This window comes from Salminus brasiliensis, chromosome 14, assembly GCF_030463535.1.
Source record: "Salminus brasiliensis chromosome 14, fSalBra1.hap2, whole genome shotgun sequence".
Classification (NCBI taxonomy): Eukaryota; Metazoa; Chordata; class Actinopteri; order Characiformes; family Bryconidae; genus Salminus; species Salminus brasiliensis.
In genome coordinates this window covers 10,280,949-10,304,788 of record NC_132891.1, presented here as the reverse complement: position 1 = coordinate 10,304,788, position 23,840 = coordinate 10,280,949, and the positions used below count along the sequence as shown (strand labels likewise).

The window sequence follows — 23,840 nt, the reverse complement described above, 5'->3', positions numbered from 1 at the left end:
AACCTTTTAAATGCTTGCTCTTGATGTAAAGATTCTTTACTATAATAATAATAATAATAATAATAATAATAATAATATCATCATGTCTACGGATCATGATATGTTTGTGATATGCCAGATGACCCACCCCTAATGTAGTGTGCACCAACTTAACTCCCTTTGTTTTACGAAATAAACAAGTGTTGTTAAAGACAGTGACAAGTCACTGTGCTCTCTTACCTAAAGCATGAACCGCATTTGTCTCTACAATTACTTGCAGACTCAGCATTATATTGTGACATACAGCATGTTTTTATTATTTTTTATTTTTTTGCTTTTTTTTTGGGGGGGGGGGGGGGGGTCATCTCTCATATGTCTAAGTAATCCTAAAACGTTCTTCAAAAAGGTGATGAACACCTGAGGTCTTAGTGACCATCTTCATGCAGCGCTTCAATGTGCTCTTATAAATAGAGGTGCTTTGAGCAATGCCATAGAAGAAGCATTTTTGGTTACATAGGAGCAATGGAGTCCCGGGTAATGCTGCTTCACCATCAGCAACCGGAGCCCAGGAGAGCACAATTGGCCATGCTCTCTCCCCTCATGATTCTCATTGTAATAATGGCTGGCACAGGTGTCTGTTGGCTGATTGGCGCTTTGATTCAAGAGTCTTTAAGAGTCATTTGCAATAATCTGTAAATAATATTGTTTTTGCTTTTTTAAATTCTTATTTATATTGTGTATATAGTGTAAATTGTTTATCTACATTTTTTGTAACGGAGTGTCTTGCTATCCCTTTCTGCTGTGACACTGAGAATTTCCCCACTGTGGGACTAATAAAGGATTCTTATCTTATCTTAGTGAGGCTGCATTGGCAGGAGTTAGAGCAGAGATTGTGGCTCAGGCGGTTAATTGAATCTGGCTAAAATTGGGTTAAATAAATAAATAAATAAATGTTTAAAAACCTTATTGAAGTTTTTTTTTATATTGAATCCATATAAACTGTTGGTTTCTAGTATTCGCATTCAAAAGTTTGCTTACTTCCTCTGTTCCTTGATATGGAAATATGGCATCTAAACTATACTGAACTCTGAACTTACCCAGAAAGTCAGTTTATTGCAGCTGATTAAAACTGGTCAATTTCCCAAAAAGACAATTAGACAGCAACAGCAGCTACAGCAAATAAACAACAACCATATTATCCAACCAATAAACAGGGAATTCTGCCAGTTTATCAAAATATCAACATTATTCCATCTTTCAGATATAGAGAGTTATTCAGTGAGGTTTAATGTGAAATGGTGCACCACAAATATACAAACCCTTTGTTTTGTTTGGGGGGGGGGGGGGTGATGGAAACCAGCGACCACAGCATTTACAACATCCTATTCACAATCCAATCAAACGTCTTCTGAGGGTACAGATGTAACACTGATGTTTAAGAATGGAGCATTTCACATCAAACAGCTCTAATGAACTTTAATTCACATCTTAACCATTCAATTATAGATGTTTTGAGGAAAGGTCAGGTGAAGGTTTGAGCGCAGGCTGCTACAGCTACACATTTGCTTGTCCAAAAAATAAGCCAAATACATCTCTGATCTACTTAAGGAATACAAATATTACAGGCCTCTCAGATGACAGAGTGGATACTTACGGCTAGTCTTGGCAAAGCTGCCAGCTATCCCACATATCTGGGCAAACTAAAGACAATTCACCCATGCTGGTTCAGTCTAGACCTCACAGGTCTTTTAAGTGACCTGTCTAAAGTTTCCTTTTTATTCTGCTTTTATTTCAATATAAAACACATTGAATTGGGTGAATGTATGAATGTGCCATTTAAAAAAACTTACCTGGCTTTGCTCAGGATTGAATACAGGTTTCAGCTGGTTGGTAGCTGTGAAACACTGATGGTAAGCTTTCTCTGCACTTATTAAGAAGTAGCTCAGTGTTGCAGTAGAAAATGTCTCTCTTCAGGCTTTGTTCAGGCTTTGACTCAAACAGATACTAAGTTGAGAAACCTCACAGCAGGGAAATAATTAAGGCTGTGTCTGACAAAAATACAAATATTAAACATGTCAATTCCAATTACAAGACTGTAGATATATTTGAGATTTGTTTATTTCCTATTTACAAACAAAACAAACAACAAAAAATTTATTAAACATTAAAAAGAAAAAAAGTCAGCACATGCAGTAATTCAGGGAGGAGAAGGTATTAGACTGCATTATTTACATTTTGACATTATAGGAGAGAAATAAAAAAAAAGCAACTAAAATACAAAACCAACTGTATGTAACACACACACACACACACACACACACACACACACACACACACACACACACACACACACACACACACACACACACACACACACACACACACACACACACACACACACGTAAATGCTTCCGTACAATTTTCAAATGTGCCAATTGTTAATCAATCCACCATTGCCCAGCAATGTCCAGATACACAGACCCATCATGGTTCACAAACTTTAACAAACCTGAGATTCTGCAGCTTCCATCACATCGAGTCATAACAGCCTGGCAAACATCCTAGAACATGTGCCCAAGTAAACTCGCTCTTATACCACTCAACTTTTGACTACAGCGTGTACCCCTTCTAACCGTTAGCTAGAATCACGGAATGGTTACGCTTTGGAGAAAAGAAAAGGCTAAAAAAATACAATCAATGTTTTCAAAAAAAAAAAAAAAAAAAAACCATCATACTCAAGGAAAACAAAACACTGTTCTTACGGTACGATAAGCTGAAAACTATCAAAACAACAAAACAAGTAGATCGATATACCATCAGTATGAAGAGATAATGCTGAGACAGATACTGTATGCATGTACACTCTTAAAAATAAAGGGGCTGCAACTGGTTCATTTAGCGACACCATAGATGAACCACTTCGGGTTCCATAAAGAGCCATGTTTGTAATAGAGATGTGGGTGTGTGAAGACCCTTTTAAAAGGTCCAATGAACCTTCACTTGATGTAAATGCTCTTCATACGCACACACATCTCCATTCCAAACATGGTTATTTATGGAACCAACAGTGGTTCTTCTATGGCGATGCTCAAACAATCCCTTGAAGCACCTCTATCTTGTGTAGTGTAGAGTTTACCATCATGTCTTCAAGTGCAAAATCAAGCAGTACACTGTGGCCCAACATAGGCCATTCATTCCACATATATAAAACAGAAGGCCTCCACAACATGACCATCATTCATAGCAGAAGAACATCCGCCGTTCATAAAAGCAGGTTCATTGATTTTGGGATTAATGCTAAAATGCTGGACTTAAGTACAGGAATTGTTCTGGGTTTGTTAGAATGCCATTTGTTGGTTGTGTCAAAGGCAGAAACAGAAACGAGAAAAAAATATAAATAATATGATTGGCTCCTCTTTACAACAAAAAGATGTGTCTACATGGCAATGGCTAAAAGAAGGTAAAATAAAAATTTAATACAATAAAACATTATAATAAAAATAAAAAAGGTATGCACTACTGCAAAGAATCTTCACATTGTTGTTTTTCCATTAATGCCAATACACTGAAGATGGGTGAATGATTACAGCATTACTAAAATCAGTTAAGGGGACTTTAAGGGGAGTGTTTTAAGACCAAGGACTCTAAAATACAGAACATTTTATGTTTTTGCACTATGTTGTATGCATCCAGATGAATACCATGACCAGCTGAAAAATAGTGTTAAAAACAACAGATTCAGACAGTCAGACAACTTACAAACTGTCTGATTATAATGGACGTTCTGCCATAGATATCAAATGTGTCAGATTAGTGAAATCAGTATAGCTTAACTTAAAAAAAAAACAAACAAAAAGTTTTTGTGCAATCTTGCAAATCTCATCTTTAGTCTATAAACTGCTCTGTCTCTCTGCTCTTTATCTCTGTGCAGGATAATTTTTCCAAGCTAGCTTAACTCATCCATTCAGCCTCAATAACAGTTATCTTCTTGTAGCAGCCAGAAAACAACTTAAAACAAAACTGAAGAGGAGCCATATTGGGTCAAAATGTTGCAGTAACAGTCAGTACAGTAAACCTTCCATTAAAGTCCATCAGCAACAAGTGCCTCTGCATACACAATAAGGGTTTTAGTGAGGTATTCATCAATAGAAAGACAGGTACATAATAGTAATAATAATAATAATATTAACAATCTAGGCATTCAATAAGGGTGTATTTATACTGTACACATCCTGTACATTTGTAATGGAGGTTTTGGAATTTTTCTCTTTCGAGCCAGTAACTTTGTGCACATTGTTGACAGTGCAGTGTGTGTTATTCTGTTTTTTTTTCATCTGTTTTAGTGTATCATAAGTCCTTAAATGTCTGTACAAGGCAAGGCAAGTGTAAACAAATTTACACCTTAGAATTAGCACAATGTAATAAAGGTTTTCCCCCATGCTCCCAAACGTTCCTATTTGATTTCAATCCTCCTTGTGGATTTGTCAATATGTTGAGCAAAGTCTGCTCCTCCCAAACACACAGCCTGCGGTTCGTACCTACATTAATATCAGGACAATTACTGAAGGCCCTTGCTTCCTCTGCTTCTTCAGAGGGAGCGACAGGCTCTCAGCACCAGGGCTCTCTCTGGGACCTGCCTCTGTGCAGGCTGTCACTCCTCTGCCAGGCACTCCTCATTAGCTCCAGCGCCTCCCTGCACCTTTTTTGTACTGACACGTCTGACACAGTCTTACGAGGTAGACACACCTGAGTCATGAGAAAAAAAGAGAAAAAACCTAATTATAAAGCATTTAGTTCAACCAGGTCATTAGTAAAATTGAAGTAAAATTAGATTAAAACAAATAATTACCTGGACATAACACTAAAAACTATAAGTTTTTAAGTTGGACTTAAAAACATCACCTATGGTACGCACAGTTCTGGGGCAGCTACAGAGAAAGAGCGGACACCTTTAAATTTGAATTGAGTGGCTAGCAGCAACAGACAAGTATTTTAAACCATGAGGTTGAATATGGGCTCAGGAAGTCTGGATGTAGGTCAGAGAGATGCAATTTAGCACTTTAAAAACCATCAATAGAATCTTAATATCAATTTTGCATTATACAGATAACCAGTGAACAGAAGTCTGTACAGTATTAATGATAAAATGTCTAATATAACGCTGCTGTCCAATGAGGAACATGTATCTCCATTTTGTCCATTTTTAGTTTTCTCCATGGTTTGAACCCTGTAGCTGCTCTGTACACTCTGTAATTCTGGATGAATAGACCAACAGAAATGCTCTAAATGACTTGGAATAAACTTACATTGACTCAGAGATAAAAGCATTTTTGTCTTCACATTGGTCTAACTTCAACCTCTACATGTATTAAAACTTGGGTCATTGTCAGGCTGACATTGACCATTCTGAAGTTAAAGATGCCAGCATTAGTTGATGAGAAGTCCTTTACACGTTTGGGTTGTTGGGTCTTACCTGGAAAACAGCGGTCCACACAATATCAAGTTCCTCCAAGAGCCGATCCCTCTCCCCACAACCACTAAAATAGATGACCCAAGGAGGGAGGAAATGAGCCCGGTCGGCTGCAAACTCCTATGGAAACAAAGGTGGATGGGTGAAAGGACACAAGACAGCGTTTAATGTTAAGAGTTTAGCATCGACATGGGAATTTTAATCAGAAATCTGATATTTTTCATATATACATGATAAACCTCCATCAATGCAGACTTATTTGCAGATGGTTATACATGCAAAATGAAAAACAAAGTAATAAAGTGCAGACATTTTAGCAAAGTAGTCTAGCATCATTCTTCTCTTCTGAATAACAACTAGTGAGCTTCTCCCTGCTGAGCTTAATAATGACCATGTACTATTATCTGAGCAAATCGCAACAAGTTTTAAGCTAAAACAAATGTAAAAGCTGAAACACCACCAGTAACTGTTTGATTTATTAGGATTTACTGCTGTAGTGACTTTTCGTTTCTTAACAACTGTAGCACCTCGAAATGCCTTGGTAAGCAGAAGGTGCGAAAGGTTGTTTGCACTTACAAGGACACAATATTCTTTATCCTCCTCAAGGCAAATTGCCGTGACGTCACTGATATCAGCGCCACCAAGCGAACGGAAAAAACTGGTCTGACAATCCTGATGACATGTCAACAGTTTCTTGTCTGTAAGAACAAGGCAGCATGGGATACAAGGCGTGGGTGCTACTCCCTGTGGAATCACCTGAGGAATAAAAAGATCAAGAAACAAGCAAGCATAAACAAGAAGCACCAAAACATGCTGAATAAACAAGTCTATAACTGACGATCCAGCTTTGCTGGGCAAAGCATACAAAGAGCCTTTTGTTCAAAATGCAAATAGTGTAGGAGGACAGACAGCTGCTTAAGTCTGGTTTGAATAAATAAACATATACTGTCAAGCGTGCTGAGGAAAACGTATACTGCCAAAGCTGGAAAGTACACAGTGGTATTCACACTTTAATTAAAAGTTGTGTTTTGTGCTATACAGTAATTATACTGCCAAGGTCGAACTTACCCCTTTAGACACAGCTTGACAGATAAGCTGCATCCAATCTGCCATGTCTAGCTCATTCTCAGCACTCAACTCCAGAGGGGGGCGTGCTGTTAGAATCACCTGAAACGCATGTGGCCTCTCTGTGCTATTTGAGCGCCTGCAGCCTCCACAGTGCTCACCCCTTGAAACACACACACAAAAGAAAGTGTAAGATACATGATGCAGCAACTGGATGCAGTAGCTATTTAACAATTTAGGAGGGAAATAAATTAGAATATCAAACTGTATATTCCTAGGCACAGTTGAATAATTGGAAGAGTTCAGTTTATGGACCTGACATACCATGAACCTCAAACACTGCTGTCTCACACTGCACTGAAAGCCAAAGCTGGGGAAGCCACTTTAGTTAGGCTAAATGCTAATCTGGCGACAATCTCTTTATCTTGCCAAAAAAATGAATAATAACAGGGTGGTAAACAGGCTATATGAGCATTTTGGCCACAACAAAAGTCACATATTTACTATTTATATACAGTGGGGGAAAAAGTATTTACCAATTGTGTCACCAATTGTGCAAGTTCTCCCACTTATAAAAATGAGAGAGGCCTGTAATTGACATCATAGGTAGACCTCAACTATGAGAAAAAAAAATTCTAAAAAAAAAATCACATTGTCTGCTTTTTAAAGAATTTATTTGCAAATAATGGTGGAAAATAAGTATTTGGTCACCTACAAACAAGCAAGATTTCTGGCTGTCACAGACCTGTAACTTCTTCTTTAAGAGGCTTCTCTGTCCTCCACTCATTACCTGTATTAATGGCACCTGTTTGAACTCGTTAACAGTATAAAAGACACCTGCCCACAACCTTAAACAGTCACACTCCAAACTCCACTATGGTGAAGACCAAAGAGCTGTCGAAGGACCCCAGAAACAAAATTGTAGACCTGCACCAGGCTGGGAAGACTGAATCTGCAATAGGCAAGCAGCTTGGTGTGAAAAAAATCTACTGTGGGAGCAATAATCAGAAAATGGGAGACCTACAAGACCACTGCTAATCTCCCTCGATCAGGGGCTCCACGCAAGATCTCAGCCCGTGGGGTCAAAATGATCACAAGAACAGTGAGCAAAAATCCCAGAACCACATGGGGGGACCTAGTGAATGACCTGCAGAAAGCTGGGACCAATGTTACAAAGGCTACAGTCAGTAACACACTACGCCGCCAGGGACTCAGATCTTGCAGTGCCAGTAATGTTCCCCTGCTTAAGTCAGTACATATCCGAGCACATCTGAAGTTTGCTAGAGAGCATTTGGATGTTCCGGAAGAGTTTTGGGAGAATATCTTATGATCAGATGAAACCAAAGTAGAACTGTTTGGTACAAACACAACTCTCTGTATTTGAAGGAGAGTGAATGCTGAGTTGCATCCAAAGAACACCATACCAACTGTGAAGCATGGGGGTGGCAACATCATGCTTTGGGGCTGTTTCTCTGCAAAGGGACTAGGACGACTGGTCTGTGTACATGAAAGAAGGAATGGGGCCATGTATTGTGAGATTTTGAGTGCAAACCTCCTTCCATCAGCAAGGGCATTGAAGATGAAACGTGGCTGGGTCTTTCAGCATGACAATGATCCCAAGCACACTGCCAGGGCAACAAAGGAGTGGCTTCGTAAGAAGCATTTTAAGGTCCTGGAGTGGCCTAGCCAGTCTCTAGATCTCAACCCCATAGAAAACCTTTGGAGGGAGTTGAAGATCTGTGTTGCCCGCCGACAGCCCCAAAACATCACTGCTCTAGAGGAGATCTGCATGGAGGAATGGGCCAACATACCAGCAACTGTGTGTGTCAACCTTGTGAAGACTTACAGAAAACGTTTGACCTCTGTCATTGCCAACAAAGGATATATAACAAAGTATTGAGATGAACTTTTGTTATTGACCAAATACTTATTTTCCACCATTATTTGCAAATAAATTCTTTAAAAATTCTACAATGTGATTTTTTTTATTTTTTTTTTTACACATTTTGTCTCTCATAGTTGAGGTCTACCTATGATGTCAATTACAGGCCTCTCATTTTTTTTAAGTGGGAGAACTTTTGGTGACTGACTAAATACTTTTTTCCCCACTGTATGTCAACTGACAACTTAAAATACTCAATTTAAGGAACTGAATATTTTCAAATATATAAAGAACTCAAACTCAACTGCACAGTGACGTTTACCAAAAAGAGCAACGAACAGCAAACCAGAACTGAGTCAAAAAACAAAACACAGGAGTTACATACAATCAGTCACAAAAGTACTTTACATTAGAGAGAGGAGGAATGTGGCAGAGCTGGGTGAAGGAGCAGGGAGAGGGGCAACTATGAAAACACAACTATGACAAAGACGGTTGATTTCAACACCACATTCGTTGAGCTAGTGATTGGTACATCACAGCTCAGATGCATGCAACTTGACAAAAGACCAAGTAACGGATCATTTCACCATTAAAACCAATATAAAAGGTGGATTTAACGTCATACAAACCACCTAAATACCAGCAGGATTGCTATGAAGTGTCTTGTTTCATATTATAATAAACTCGAACATGAGGTATATTAGTGGTGAGAAAATGTGTTCTTATGGTCCTATCATAATTAAGTTAAAACAACATGCATCTAAACCAAACTACTACTAGGGCTGTGTGGTATGGCCCCCCCAAAAAAAAATCTGAAAAAAAAGGTGTACTATAAGGTTTACATGGCCTCACAAAATGACAATATATAAAGAAATTGGCATGGATGAAACAAATTACCTAAATAACATTTTATTTCAATTTATAAAAATAAAAGTTGTTTAAGCAAGCTATTAAAATGCTTGTTGATCAATCACAATTCTCTTATTTCTCCTAGTAATGAGGGGTATATGGCAATAATCCACAATATATTTAAACGTACTGAAAATTGACTAATGAATTGACTGTTTTAATAAAACAGTAAGCCTGCTTTTGTAAGTTTACAGTGGCTTACTTTACTACAAATAAACATTTAACAACTGAAGAGTAAATCAAATACTTATACTGTGTAAAAAAAAAAAAAACTAAACAACAAATAGATAAACATGTCATTAATACAGTTTCTTTACAACACATCTTTTAAATGTTATGAACACTGAAATTTGGGGATGTTTGTGTACAACTAGGCTGTGACTGAGTGGGTCACGGGGTTGCTGGTGAAGAGTTGGCCTCTGAAGACTGCAATCTGGAGTTAGTTTACAGTAGGGATGGGATAATCTCCTTAGTAACTGCGAGTCCACCGAGTAGAGCGTGGGTTTATTTTAAATCAGGCAGACATGAAAACTGTCCGGGGGTCCTTGGGGAGCGTGTGTGTGTGTGTGTGTGTGTGTGTGTGTGTGTGTGTGTGTGTAAGCCTACTGTTTCTAGCAACACATAAGTGCTAAGCGTTTGTGATGCATTGAATAATGCAGTGCTGAATTTCAGTCTGTGCTTTTATGTTGAATGGACTTTTTAAACGGTATACTGAATGAAAAGTCATACCGCCCAGCACCAAACACAAAAAAAAACCAACAGCAAATTATTCCGTCTGATTTTGGGATTACTTAGTTTTTTAACATCTCAAATGTATCTCTTGTGTAATAAAATGATCAATTTCACTTTTATAGGTAAATTAGCCCAAACATTCAAACATTCATGCTTATTAAGTAAAAAAAGGCTTTTTAAAACAAGAACCAGCGCTTACCCCATAGTAATCGACATCAATGGAGTAACATCATTCCTCTCAGCATACTGGTAGAGGATACAATTGCTGCAGAAATAAACAGAAATGTAGGGTGTATATGAAACAATTACATGCAGAGCATGACCAAAATATGAATAGAGTGAGAGAATATTAGCTGTTTACCCATTTTGCTAAAAGTGACAAACGCATTTAAAAATGACTCTAAAAGGATGCTACACCCCCCCACACACACACACATACTATATGTGTCTTATTAAAAAAAAAAGAAGACATCTATATCTGCACATTTTATAATAAACATCATATTGACATCTAGGCACCACCTCCTGTACCTGAGCACAAGGTAACAGCTCTTCCACAGCTCCTTCCCCAAGTATGAAGTCCCTGCACGATACAGAAGAGCACCTTCCTTGGTGCTGTTTGACATTCCTGAGCCTGATGGAGAGGTGGGGGAGACCAACGACAAGTCCATAGGGTCCTCCCAGTGAACCAGGGAATATAGCCGAATACTGACCTCCGACACCTGCACACATTCATATAGCACATCTCCAGTGTAGGAATCAGAAGACATGAACACCAAAACGTGCTCTTAATAATACATATAAAAGATTCATTCAGTCTTTTTATGAGAGGTGTAAAGACATTTATAGGTTTAGAATCTGTCTGTTCACAACAGTGGTGATGGAAACCAACTGCCTGGTGCATTTAATACTTACTAAAAAGAATACCTCAAATAATGGTATTGACTAAAATTGTTATGAATGCACTAATATGGGATACATTGTTTTATGATAGTTTTCTGACCAGGTTTTGGCCTAGTATACTTTTTATCATTTAGAAATATCAGAGAGATTCTTGCAGACAAATTCATAATAATACCTAAAGAAGGTTTTCCCCCTTGAGAGTTTTTAGTATTAAGCTATATTCAACACCACAAGATATGCATTCACTGGTCATTTTGTATAGCAAATGAAATTGTTTTGTACTTCAAAAATCATGACTAGGACGGTCACAATAATTACACCATCACAAAGACCTTAATATTAATTTTGCTGACCTCCATTGTGATTATTTAGCGAGATGAGGCCATTAAATTGAATCAGCCAGTATTTTGACCATGTTTTTTTATTTAGGTTTTAATTATTTAGGACAATTATTTAGAACCCAATGTTTAATTGACATTTCACTGCTCCTTAAATTATTACTATAATTTAAATGTATTATATTATTATTATTATATCAGTGTCTTAAAATGATCTTAAAATTACAGTAACATCATTTATTTTTGAGACAATATATCATCCAAAAACGTTACTGTGTCAGGACCTCTGGTTTCCTTCAAATCAGACCAATCTGGTTGACCTAGATTAACTGTGCAAAACACTTAGACTGGGTACAATTCCCCTTTAATGAGATTAATAAATTGCTCTGAATTACTTGGTTTATGTGTATTGGGAGCAGGAATACAGCAAAAATAGAGACGGTCTGTTGGGCTCTAATGAAGTTAAAGACATGTGTTTGCACCCTCGCTCTTCATCATTAATTACTGTAACATTCAAACCCAATGACCTCAATGATTACAGCAAGCTGATGTGTTCCACATACCTCACAGTGAGACTCCTGACACACAAACTTAGTGAGGGCCAGTTTCTCCATAGTGGCATCAGTCAGAAAAGCAGGGTAAGGCGGCTCCCTACAGCCATTTATCATGGCTGACTTCAGCACACTGAGAAACCAGCTATAGCACAGAGAGGAGAGGGGAGAGGAGGAGAGGGTAACTCATCACAAGACCCCTTCAAGTAGATCAGTCATCAGTTTTAGTTTCCCATTTAAATGAACAGCAGCAGTTAATTATCTGGATTCAGACCAAAAGAGAAGATATCTTCATTACACATTTACATCATACCCTCTTTCTTTCTGGTCTGAGCTGCAACAACAATGCACTGAAATCCAGGCAGAAGTGAAAGTATAAAGAACAATGCAGACTCACACAGTGAGCGAACAATCTGCAGTATCCAGCAGGAACTGTCTTCTTCGGTTGGTGCATACCAGAGTGACTGTCTGCTGGTCCAAACCCACCTAAGGAACAAACAGATTACAATATGCTTTATCTATGATGAAGTACTCACTGCCAATGCATCAAGGTCATGGGTGAGGTGACATACAGAGCTAGCTAGCACAGCTAGCTTCAAGAGAAATAAAGCACAGACAGTTATTCACTCACAGATACGTAATCCAGCTCACTGTAAGACACAGCTTCCTCTACAGTATATGGCTTTTCTGCTGCCCCTAAAAAACAATTGCACACAAATCACAGGCATAAATGCAGCAATATATGGTGAAATATACAGCATGTGAAAAATTAGGACACCCCAGCCACCATGGCAAGACTAAGGAAACACGTAGAAAAAGACTAAGACTTCTGGAACAATGTGCTTTGGATAGATGAATCCATACAAACAGAAGACATGTTCGGCACAAACCAAACACAGCATTTAAGCACAAGACCTTCATAGCAACTGTGAAGCACTGAGGTGAGAATGTGATGGTTTAGGATGGATTTGCTGCAGCAGGGCCTAGCAAGCTCTCAATCATAGCATGCACTATAAATACTTTATTGTATCAGGAGGATGCTTAAGGAAAATGTGATACCATCTTTCCAAAAACTAAAGCTGAGACCGAGGTGGACCACGCAACATTACAATGACCCAAAACGTTACAATTAATCCTTCTTTTCGCATGTCCCCGCCAAAGTCGTAAGGTGACTTGCATGGAAAAAACCCCAAACATCATACAAGTAAAAGAATTCTGCTTGGAGGAGAGGTAAAACCTCAGCCAAAGACAGGTAGATAATAATAGAAAACATCTTATGGAGGTTATTCCAGCCAATGGGGAAAATACCAGCTACTGGATCATAGGGTGTCCTAACTTCTTCTTTACAAGAAAAATTGCATTTCTAATCATTATCTTCACATGACTGTACATATGATGATTAGATGCATTACGTCATTACAGTAGACTCACCTTTCCGCAACAGATAAATATAACAGTCTGTCAGCAGCAGATAGAGTGGCTGCAGATCACCCTCCATGTGGCCCGTACTCATCCTCGCCATCTGGTGAACAAAACAGAAAGGTCAATATGTAAAGGCACATCGCTCAATATGTTTTTGTTTACAAAATGCTATTGCTGTGACTTCTACAAGACATCTAATACATCCAGTTTCTTTCTCACCCTACACATAGTCTATAAGCCAAACCAGATTTAGTGTGCACAGCACACTAAGTTTTGTGCTACAGGTCTTGTGTCTTGAGTTTTATGATAGAGGATATTGTTCCTGACACTGTATTGCAATGTGATCAATAAAACTGGACAATAGTACACTGCAGTGGTAAAACAGCAGTAGTGGCAATCGTAAAGCTACAGTGAGATAAATTTATCGCCTTAGACACCAAACATGTTTTTTCCTGATTTGGAACAAAAGAAGAATTGTGGAAATTTATCATCAATCAAACCTATTCAATCAGAAAAAGATTACGGTAAGAGTTCAAGGTGCACCTTAAAGAGCTGCTCCTCATTCTCTCTGAAGACATGGATCATAAGAAGTAGCAAATGATTGTTATCTACCCTGGGGGGAAAAAAAAAAACAAACAAAAAAAAACAGTTAATTTCCTGTAAATACATTCATCAACATTCAGTCCAGGCCAGTCTGCACTGACTGTAAAAGAAAGCCACCGAATTTACTCTGACCTAAACTCTGCTGGATGGGAATTTTCTGTTGGACTGGCTCCACCTCCCTCTTCTTCAGCTTTACTGTGAGCGGAGCCATTCTGCTGAATCACCTCACCAGCATCTTTCCTCTCTTTCCCCTCTAGGAGGAGGGAGGAGGCATCCTGCTTTGCTGATGCTGCTTCTCCTTCTCTCTCATCTTCATAGCCACCAGATACAGCCTGCGACTGGCCATGCCCTGCAAAGTCATGGTGGCTACCACTCTGGGCAGAAGGCTCTGGACTGTGGGGGGTAAAGCAGTAGAAGTCTGCAGGAGGTGCAGCGGCCTCCAGGAACTTGGAGCTCGGGGCCAAAGGCTGCAACTGGCAGTTTGGGTCTGGAGGCTCACCTCCTGCATCTTCACGAAAGGACTGATGCTGAAGAGGAGCTGCTGCAGGGTTAACTACAGTCATACCATCCTGTGCCTCCTCTTCGTCCTCTTCATCTTCCTCTCGTTGCTCCCAGCTCTTTCCATCTAGAGCCCCGTTCAACCTGTCCACTACATCTCGGAGAGGCTGACCCACGCTGTCCATGGAAGTGTCCGTCATTTCCGGAAGCCGCAGCAGAGCCTCAGCCTCCTCATTCTCCCCGTCCTCTGTGACCGTTCGCGCAGGGTCACGTGCCGGGCCGTCCAGTCCATTTAGGGGGCTCCAGCTGCTTCCAGTAGGAACATCCTCTGCATTAGCCTTCTCACACGTGATTCGAAGGGATTCTTCCGTTTCTACTAGGTCAGGAGAAACCATGTTGTGGCCGCTCCTTGCAGAGTCCGTTGATCCCTTGCCCCGTCGCTTCTTATCTGGCTTCTTTTTTCTGGCCATCCTAATGGAAAGCGAAACATGCCACAGTCAGTGAGAAAACTGTCTCTAAATTATTTTGAAATTACTTATTTATAAAGGCATTAAATGGCCACTCTAATGGATGTATGAAGCATTATCAACTATCCAATAATAATACTTTAACATATGAAAGGGAAATATGGAACATATATACACACACAGTACTGTACAAACATTTTAGGCTCCAGTAAAATATAAAAGGTTTTACAACACTGTGTTCATTAAAACATCTCCAAAGCTCTCTTGATCTCCTTTCCTACACCTGGTTTGGAAAATTACTTAAATAATGACTTAAATAATGTTAAATCAAGCACACTGGTGATGGAATTAAATACATCCATGTGCTGGGAAAAAAAGCAAAAACACTCTCATTCAGGTAAGTAGTTTTAGGTATTGTGCACAGGTGCCTAAAACATCACCAAATAAAGACTCTTCACTTTTTGAACTATCTATAAACTACTGTAAGGTTCAGTTCTGCAGGCATTGTGTACTCACCTGATGACCTCCAGCTCCGTGCTGGTACTCTCCGTGTCTTCCCCAGTGGTCACATCATGGCGACTGGCTGTGTGCACTGGAGTCACATCGGCTGACGTGTTAGTGTCAGAGTCCTCGTTAAATGGGTTGTGCCGAAACGTGGGGCTGCGGGACAAAGACGTGCTCCTGACCGGTGGTGGTGCAGCCCTGATCACCACAGAGTCACTGACCACCGTCTGGGGGTCGGACGCTGAGGAGCGAGGCCCACTGACCGGGTCAGTCAGGTCACCTTCTGCCAGTAAAGGGAAGGAAAGAAAAAAAACATGTTACAGAGATTCTCTAAAAAGGAGAAGAGGACAAGCAAAACAAATATCTTCGCCAGCAGCAATGGGGCTTGCGGTTGCATCGGTCAGGGCACAATTCCACGCACAGACAGACACACATACCCAGACAGACAGACAGACAGACAGACAGAACCTTTTAAATAAAAAGGGCATAGGCCTGGCTTCAACCACACTGCAACAGCTTCCCATCACATTCTTGTTTACCACACTGCAAAGGAGAAGTTGATACAATTTAGTCTGTGTTTCATTACTTTGATGGTCATCAATGGTCATTTGATGGTCAGATGAGAAAACATAAAAATAAATAAAGAAAATGGCATAATGTTGCCCAATGAATTAGATTTTTTTATTTGTTAGTTGGTTCAACCCAGGCCACGGATACGCACATCAACTGCCACACACAGAGCCGCTATAAGAGGGAGGTAAAGCAGGCACCAGACAAAGTGAGATTTAGCTAAAAAAGGCTTTGCAGTAAGGTTTAGTACAACATACTGTACAAACACTCTAAATGACTTAATTCTGTTCAGGCATATAGTCAACTCTGTATATACATATACATATATAGGCATATACTCAACCTCTGTATACATGCATTTTTCAGCAACTATCTATAAACAACCCATTTATGTCATGTCCCGGCATTACTTAAGAATTGACACAGTAGTACTATAATACAATTACTGCGCTACTGATCTTGGCAGGACGCTTTAGAAAGTATTAATAACTGCTTTCAAAACAGTCACTGGCAAGTTTTATACTAAAAATATAGGCCATGTTATATATAATTGGACAGTACTGAATAATCTTTACAGCTTTATGCCGTGTTTGTTAAACTAACACTTGAAAACACCCGGTCTAACTTACACAACTGTGGCATATTTAAATCAAGGACAGTAAGAAGCTACACTCTCTTTGTTTGAACTCATGGGAAAATGGGCATGCATGATGCTGTGAGTAATGCTGAGTGGGGGAACACAGCTGAGTGGAGTTAGGTTAGGGTGGGGGATAATAACCATGTCCCACCTTCCCAGTCTGCACTTGGCATTGACTGCAACACAGGGAAGATGTCACCGAAATCATAATCTAAAAAAGGAGGGATAAGACTCAACATTAGACAGGAAAGAATGATGAGATGGAGAAAGGAGGGAAAAAAAGAGAGAGGAAGCAAAAGAAAAGTGTGATGAATACTGGCTATGAGATACACACAATGAACTGAAATGATGAGCTGTGGACAGTGTAATTAAAATGATAACATACAGTGAACCATATGTTAACTATATAACCTTTAGACTAAGCTGAATATATCATACCTGTCTGTAAAAGTATCTGCATTAACAGAAAAAGATGTGTAGGAGTGGTAAAAGAAAAAAAAAAACTATTACAATAATAAAAGAGAAAAACAGAGAGGGATAAAAGACTAAGGAGACAGCAAAGAAGAGGAACACCTTACCTTCACTTGAGGGGGCAATGGCACTGTCATCCCATTCTAGGTTAGTGGAGGTGAGGGATGTGAAAGAGTGCAGGGACAGGCTATCAGAACTGGGCAACCTCTCCTCAAAATCCAAGAGATTCTGGGGTTTGTAGTACTCCGGCATGTAAGGTGCCACATCCAGGTACGGGACGTCCTAGCAGCAGTTAGAGGAATACAGAAATGAATGAGAAGTTGGAGAGACACACAAATCCTCCATGCACAACAGCAGATAAACACACACTTCTAAATTCGATAGGCTACTTTTTACACAAACATATTATAAAAGGAGGGTGGATCCACCAATCTAATTTTACAGCTGGCAGAAGTCATACCAGTTCAAGGTCAAAGCGGATGAACTCCAGCCCAGAAACGAGTGTAAGGAACAGAGTGAGGTGGTCATGACTGCAAACCAGTGCGTTTCTGAAAAATAAGGAACACACATTACATTAAGTTCTTCTTTTGTCAATATGTTCATTGTTGCTGGAACAGACGCAAAGCACTGGTGGCAGATGGACCACACCTCAAAAATACTGTACATCTCACTCACTTGAAATAGTATTTCTGAAGAAGGGCTTGATTCTCCTGGAAAAGACGAAGGTAGCTTTCTAAGGAACTTTCACTGAGTGCTAGGTACAGCCAGGCTCGGCCTATGAAGCAAAAGGAAATATTTTTAGGTCACTCATAGATACAAAACTTTAACCTAGTTGTCCTCTTTTCCTTTTAAATGTGAAAATAGACAAACAAAATACTAATAACAAATTATAAGGTTCTACTTTGATATTAATAATAAATAAACTGATCAAATGCTAACATTGTTTGTATACCTAGTGAAATATTTATAGTTCAAACTTCCATAATAAAGTGTGTGTGTGTATATATATATATATATATATATATATATATATATATATATATATATATATATATATATATATATATATATATACACACATATATACACACACACACACACACACACACACACACACTTTAGATTCTATTACTGCATGCAGTACGTTATAGTAACCATTATATTTTAGAATTGCATACATTAAAAAGGGAATTGTAACTTCACATAGATTTTTTTTTTGGTTGTTGTTTATAAATACTAAATTACACACACTTCGAGAGTGCTGCAGATACCAATACCAAAACATGTGATGCATGTGTGAAAAAAAGTACTGACATCAACAGGAAGGCATGTGATCAGATGAAAGTTCTACATTTTACACATAAAGTCTTCAGTTTCAGACTTTCTTTTCCAGTCAAAGAAGAAAAGAAAGTCTCGTTCGCTGCAATGTAACATCAGGAAGTAAAGGGTAAGGATTAACGCTCCATCTATTAAATTGCAACACAAGTGAAAACAAGTTAACACTATTCATGAATAGTGATTTGATGGATCTTCTCTCACTTCTGCCAAGGTTTGTTGCAATGTGCTGCAGTTCATCTATCTGCCGGACAGCCTCCCGCCGCGTAAAGTGTAAAACTAGGACCCAGTAACCCGAAGAGATATCCTGCAGTCTTCAATGGAAGAAGAAATGGGAGATACAATAAGTTTAAGCATATTTACACTCACGTTAATGATTATGTTTTCTCTGCTCAGCAAACATATGCAGAACTACGGCAAATAGACCTACCCATATAACAAAGCGTGGTCTAGGTGTTCACATAACCGCTGAAGAACGCGGTCATGATTCCGGATGGCTGGGGTCTCGTCTTCACAGGCAGCAAAGTAACTCTGCAACTACAGGTTTTAAAAAAAAAAAGTTTCAAGATTTAAAAAGTTAAAAATGTTGCAGCAACATCATTTAATACGTAAGCAAACATTACTAAGCACACAGACTCTACACTTACGTCAAATCTGGCCAAAAGCCATAAGCAGCGCAACAATTTATGGGCCGTAAGACTATAAATACATTACAGATGTTATTTGAGCAGCTTTTCATGCTGAATTAAACATTAGACCCTGCAAATTTTACATCACAGAGTTTCAGCAATATTACTAGGCTAATACCAAGCACCTGATAATCGTGTGACCTACAGTATTGGTATGTTTGAGAGGAAAGCCGAGGCAGGAACTGGTCACAGATTTGAACAGAAGATAATGAAGAACAAGCCACCAAAACCAAGTTTTCAGATGCAGAACAAAATACAGTCTAAAGTGCACAATCTACACCAATCAGACCAAATGAGTGGCCAAGGCATGCTGAATTTTCACATTTTCATATTGTTGCTGGCAGGAGAAGTTAAAATCCTTCTTAACATTCAATGGAGGTCAATGTAAAAAGAGTTTTGTAGCAGTTTTATATATCTTATATATATTGAGCCCAAATTTTGTGATGAATGGATCAATGTAAAGAAAAACAGATTTACATTATGTCAAAAAGTAAAAAATGACAAAAAAAAAATGTGATACTTGGTTTTTGCAGCTAGGCCAGAGTTTGTGATTGGACTTTACTTTTTACTAACACCTTATGCATCGGCCAATATCCACTTTATTATCCACATTTATTTCCTCTTTAAAACATGACTGTGCTTTAATTGAGTTATTTAAGTGTAGGTGGGCAATGCAATATTTAACTGTATTGAGATACATTTGTCATCGTGGTACACTATGTTTTTCTAAGCATATCGAGAATATCGTCAGTGCTTAAATAACACTGATCAACTGCATCTTTTATTAAAACAGTGTGATTAGTCTGGTTTAACTGAATGAAATTCAGCATATTTTGAGTAAAAATCACTGTACTCAGTATGGGAGAGTATTTGTATAGAAGTTTTACAGAATCTGTCCCAACCAATGCTTTTTTCTGCAATCACATGTTTTGCAATTAATACTGTGTATCGTGAAAATGTCTTTATCTACATATCGTGATAATATTTTTGACCATATCGCCCAGCCCTGTATATTTAAGTAGCCACTAACTTGGCCGCTTACTTCGCTTAAGACAAGCACCTAAAGTATGTTAGCTATATTGCTCACACTACCCCTACAAACTACTGCCAGCTATTTCAGGGCACACGTGTAACACGTTTGGATTGGATTCACTTTTTTTGGCCTCCGATAATCAATCCAGCATTTTCCACTGATACCGTCCCAATACCGATACCAGGTACTGGATCGGTGCTAGATATCTCCAGTAAACAGCTTGGGAAAGCTCAGTGCTGCATATTTTGAAGACTTCCAAGATAACTTACTATGCTTGTACTCAGTCCAGACTGCTTTTTTCATCCAAGATTAACCCTAAACCTTCTCTAAAGGGGATTTTCGACTGTAAAGACTGAAGGCGTAAACTAGCTATGTCCAGAAACCGGCTTCCAGTGTCCTCCAAATCGGCGCTAGCTATCTTACATGAGCAAGAAATGACCCATGGAGAACAAAACAAAATAAACAGTTATCCAGCAGCTAGCTACAGATGTCAGATGAACAGATAAAGATGTCAACAACACCACAAACCCGAGAGGCCATTCCTATTGTTTTTCTCAAGATGAGAGGGCGCTTCTCCGTCTTGCCCAAGACGGCAGGCCCGCATATTTACAATACCCTCACCCTCCTGTCAGCTAATGAACGCGTTAACCAGCTTTAATACACTGCTGCTTTACTCTGGTTAACTTCTGTAGAAGCTTCTTACCTTTTTGACAGAGAGAGAGATGTTTTCAAGGATCCTGTCTTTGACTTTGAGCTGATCCATGGCTGGCTGTGCCTGCTCGCCTGAAGGATGTCAGCTGATGCGTGCTTGGGGGAGCTAGCTCAGGCTAAGCTAGCTAGCTAGCTAACGTCCGAGTCCACAAGGGCTTGAACTCCAGGGTGAAAGCCGTTTGCTAGTAACCTTACCGGCCTCTTTAACCAGCTTGTTAGTTGCCCAAGTAGCCTGCACACGACTGTCCAGAACAGCTGCTTTCTCTCTTTAGCATAACCGAGTTTTAGCGACAGGACTTCACAAGTTGTCTAACTTACCTGGCGGCATTGTTTACACTGCCACCTGAGCGCTCACCGGCTTTATAGGTAGCATAGCAGGTAGCGAGCTAGTACCTGGTAAATAAGGCAGTAATTATAGATAGCTAGAGATACATTAGTACTAGCTGCCATTAACCATTAAAGCATAGCGTAGCAGTCTAAAATAAGTCACCAGAAACATTAGTAGATAACTAGCACTGCGGTGTGCACGGCGTCCTTGTGTTCTTGTGTCCTAGCTAGTAAAATCTTTTTGTTTTGTGCAAGAAAAGTTTATATACTACTATAAACGAAATTGGTACTGTAAATGGAAACGTAGCTAGCTCACTAACTAACTGTTAAAGCCATTAGCAGCGCTGCACTGGGCTGCACTGGGCTGCAGCTGTCCGGCTGGGCGGCTGAGCTTCTATCAAACAGTGTGGATGACAAAACATCACATGTCCCACTGGCACCGGACCCCAGTCTCAGATATAGCACACACACCCCGAACAGCTGCCAGCGCAACAGGACATCCTCTAGACAGGTGAAAGACAGGTTAGTGGTGTTTTTGTTGATATTTTTAATTAAATATTAAAAATGATAATGGTTGTTTATGTAGCTGGATTACTGGGAGCTATATCGGCCATATGCCGAGACGCTCTTTTCAAAATAAAAGTCCTGTGTCCCGTCCGCAAAATATAAAATACGCCAAATTGCTAATAATGCCAAAGGTTTTCTGTTAACCATTAAAAGCAGTCAGGCTTAATTTTGCGCAGTTAGTTTGACAGTAGAGCTACGACATAATTTTAATCTAATGTTGCAGCTTTAAGCATAGTGGGACCTATAGGGGCCTTTTTCTTTAATCATGATTGATAAGTTCTTTTTCTATAACCCTGCACCTAAAATCTTGTTCAGTGAAATTTGTGTAATATTGTAGTATCTTATTTTATATTAATTGTTTTCTATTTTTCTATTAAGATTTGGAGAAAAAGGCTCAATTCTTGTCTTATTACTTATTATATTATATTTATTTGGGGCCAGGCAAAATTGTGTACATTTGTTTTTATTGAACTATTCTTCAAGGTAAGGCTATTCTTAAACTATGCCTCCAAGTCAGTCATTAACAAATACATAGCTACATTTTCCAGCTGCACTTTTTGAATTCAATTTGAGTATGGAGTATGGTGACTGCAGTTTGCCAGATATGCTAAAGCAGTGCATTTCACAACCATGCCTGTAAATCGGAACTAAACATTCGTCAAGTAACCAAAAACAGCTCTCGAGTCTTTGGAGGAGAGGTGGAATGGACATTTTTAATGGTGTTTTTACAGAATTTGAACATCTTTCCAAGCTTCACAAACAAACAGATCAGTGCATTGCATGTCATGGGGCTCTAATCAAAACAGCATTTAAAGTTCACCTAAACAGACCTCTCATTTTATTTAAATAAATGAATGGTGGAATATTCTGACAATTGTTCAACAAAAAACCTGAAATCGTATAAAAAGAATTTGAACAAATGCTGCCTAAAAGTTGTAGTGGCATAACTGACTCTGAGAATGACCCCACACCAGCACACTTCAGATTTCACCCACTGACTTGTGCAAGAAGACTGGATCAACCCAATCTCATTACATTTTTCTTTAAAAAAAAAATCTCTTCTCTCTTGTCTCCAACTTAATCTGACTTCTCCTTCTCTTTCATGTGAAGGAAGACGACACTGAACACGAACAGTCCAGCCATCATGGAGAACACGCTGGCATAGTAGGGGAAAGCAGAGGGAATAAAACGCTCATACTGGGTGTGCTGCAGTGGACGCACAGACACCTGAGTGTAAAAAAAAAAGAGAAATAAAATACACTGTCAAAACACATCAACACTTGGAAATGATGCACATGTTTAAATAAGATACTTTGAATCCTACAACCTATAAAAACAAGAACAACCCAATAATTAAAACCTGCTTACCTGTGTGGAGGAGTAAAGATGTGTGTAACCCAGTCTGTTGTAGTCAACTTTGAACTGAAACACTCCGTACACGTCCGGCAGCTTAAACTGGACGCTGTATTTGCCTCCTGTGTAATCAGGAGAAATACAGAACTGTGATTTTTTTGCACATTTCATCTTTAGTACACAGTTCTTGCAGTTTCAGGGATACCATGTCTAAAATCAAAAAGTGTGGATACCGTTTTTCTTCAGATAGGTCCTGACGAAGGGGTCGATTCTAACAAACTCCAGCTGAATGTCATCTCCATCAAAAGGCACCCAGCGGCCCTCAGACAGCATCTCAATCACAACGCTGTATTCCTGTAACGAAAGAGGAGGTGATGCATTTTCAAGCACTGTTAAAAAACTTTTTGCCTCCACAGATTCACCACAGATTCCCAGAAAGGAATTTGTTTTAGCTTTCATGATCTTGTATGTATAATCTGAATCATCTGGGAAGTGACCTGCATTGAGCTGATCTAGCCCTGAAATGTGTCTGAGAAGAACTTTCAAACAAGTAATAAAAAAAAAAAAAAAGGACTTACCACAAGGTCAGTGATGGTATAAGCAGCAGGGGGAGTGCTCTCGCCCACTGGGTGATGGGTTACAGCCCCAACCCTAAGAACGCCTGCCTCTTTAAACACCCAGCGGGAAAGGGCTTCAGCTAGCTCCTGGTTACCGGTCTGGGAGTACCTAAACAAAAATATTGTAGAATATCAGTGTAAGCTGCATATCCTTCCATTTTCATTCATTACAATATTACCTACATTTCTAATTTAGTAGCCCACTGA

At 39.2% G+C, this 23,840-nt stretch overlaps 2 protein-coding genes across 3 annotated transcripts in view; both read right to left on the bottom strand.

Annotated features, from left to right (window-relative positions):
- Positions 1 to 2,079: 2,079 nt before the first annotated feature.
- On the bottom strand, positions 2,080 to 21,512 carry plekhm2 (pleckstrin homology domain containing, family M (with RUN domain) member 2). 2 transcript variants are annotated; one of them, XM_072696995.1, is made up of 20 exons: positions 20,762 to 21,512; positions 18,767 to 18,873; positions 18,541 to 18,650; positions 17,677 to 17,776; positions 17,462 to 17,549; positions 17,109 to 17,283; positions 16,682 to 16,741; positions 15,336 to 15,606; positions 13,987 to 14,823; positions 13,795 to 13,864; positions 13,261 to 13,351; positions 12,461 to 12,525; positions 12,227 to 12,315; positions 11,842 to 11,974; positions 10,569 to 10,759; positions 10,237 to 10,302; positions 6,518 to 6,677; positions 6,026 to 6,205; positions 5,453 to 5,569; positions 2,080 to 4,725 (listed from the first exon to the last, which is right to left on the bottom strand). In XM_072696995.1, exons 1-20 carry the CDS (start codon positions 20,819 to 20,821, stop codon positions 4,588 to 4,590), a joined length of 3,108 nt encoding a protein of 1,035 aa, XP_072553096.1. In that variant the 5' UTR covers positions 20,822 to 21,512; the 3' UTR covers positions 2,080 to 4,587. The 2 variants fall into 2 exon arrangements, with proteins under 2 accessions (XP_072553096.1, XP_072553097.1); XM_072696996.1 differs by lacking the exon at positions 16,682 to 16,741 and having other exon boundaries at positions 20,762 to 21,510.
- An 837-nt stretch (positions 21,513 to 22,349) lies between these two features.
- ddost (dolichyl-diphosphooligosaccharide--protein glycosyltransferase subunit (non-catalytic)) overlaps positions 22,350 to 23,840 on the bottom strand; it is a 5,830-nt gene continuing 4,339 nt past the window's right edge. The window contains exons 8-11 of the mRNA XM_072696669.1: positions 23,595 to 23,742; positions 23,250 to 23,370; positions 23,032 to 23,138; positions 22,350 to 22,890 (exon numbers count right to left, since the gene is read on the bottom strand). Coding sequence (XP_072552770.1) covers positions 22,741 to 22,890; positions 23,032 to 23,138; positions 23,250 to 23,370; positions 23,595 to 23,742 — 526 coding nt within the window. The 3' untranslated portion in view covers positions 22,350 to 22,740. The remainder of the gene's footprint in view (positions 22,891 to 23,031; positions 23,139 to 23,249; positions 23,371 to 23,594; positions 23,743 to 23,840) is intronic.

What these genes read in the sequence shown, in the direction of transcription:
- plekhm2 (XM_072696995.1), bottom strand. Translation starts at nt 20,821, where the DNA reads ATGGATCAGCTCAAAGTCAAAGACAGGATCCTTGAAAACATCTCTCTC. An exon ending in GACCACGCTTTGTTATATGG is followed by an intron (nt 18,651 to 18,766) that starts GTAGGTCTATTT and finishes CTTCCATTGAAG; the next exon opens with ACTGCAGGATATCTCTTCGG. An exon ending in ACGGAGCTGGAGGTCATCAG is followed by an intron (nt 14,824 to 15,335) that starts GTGAGTACACAA and finishes GCTTTCCATTAG; the next exon opens with GATGGCCAGAAAAAAGAAGC.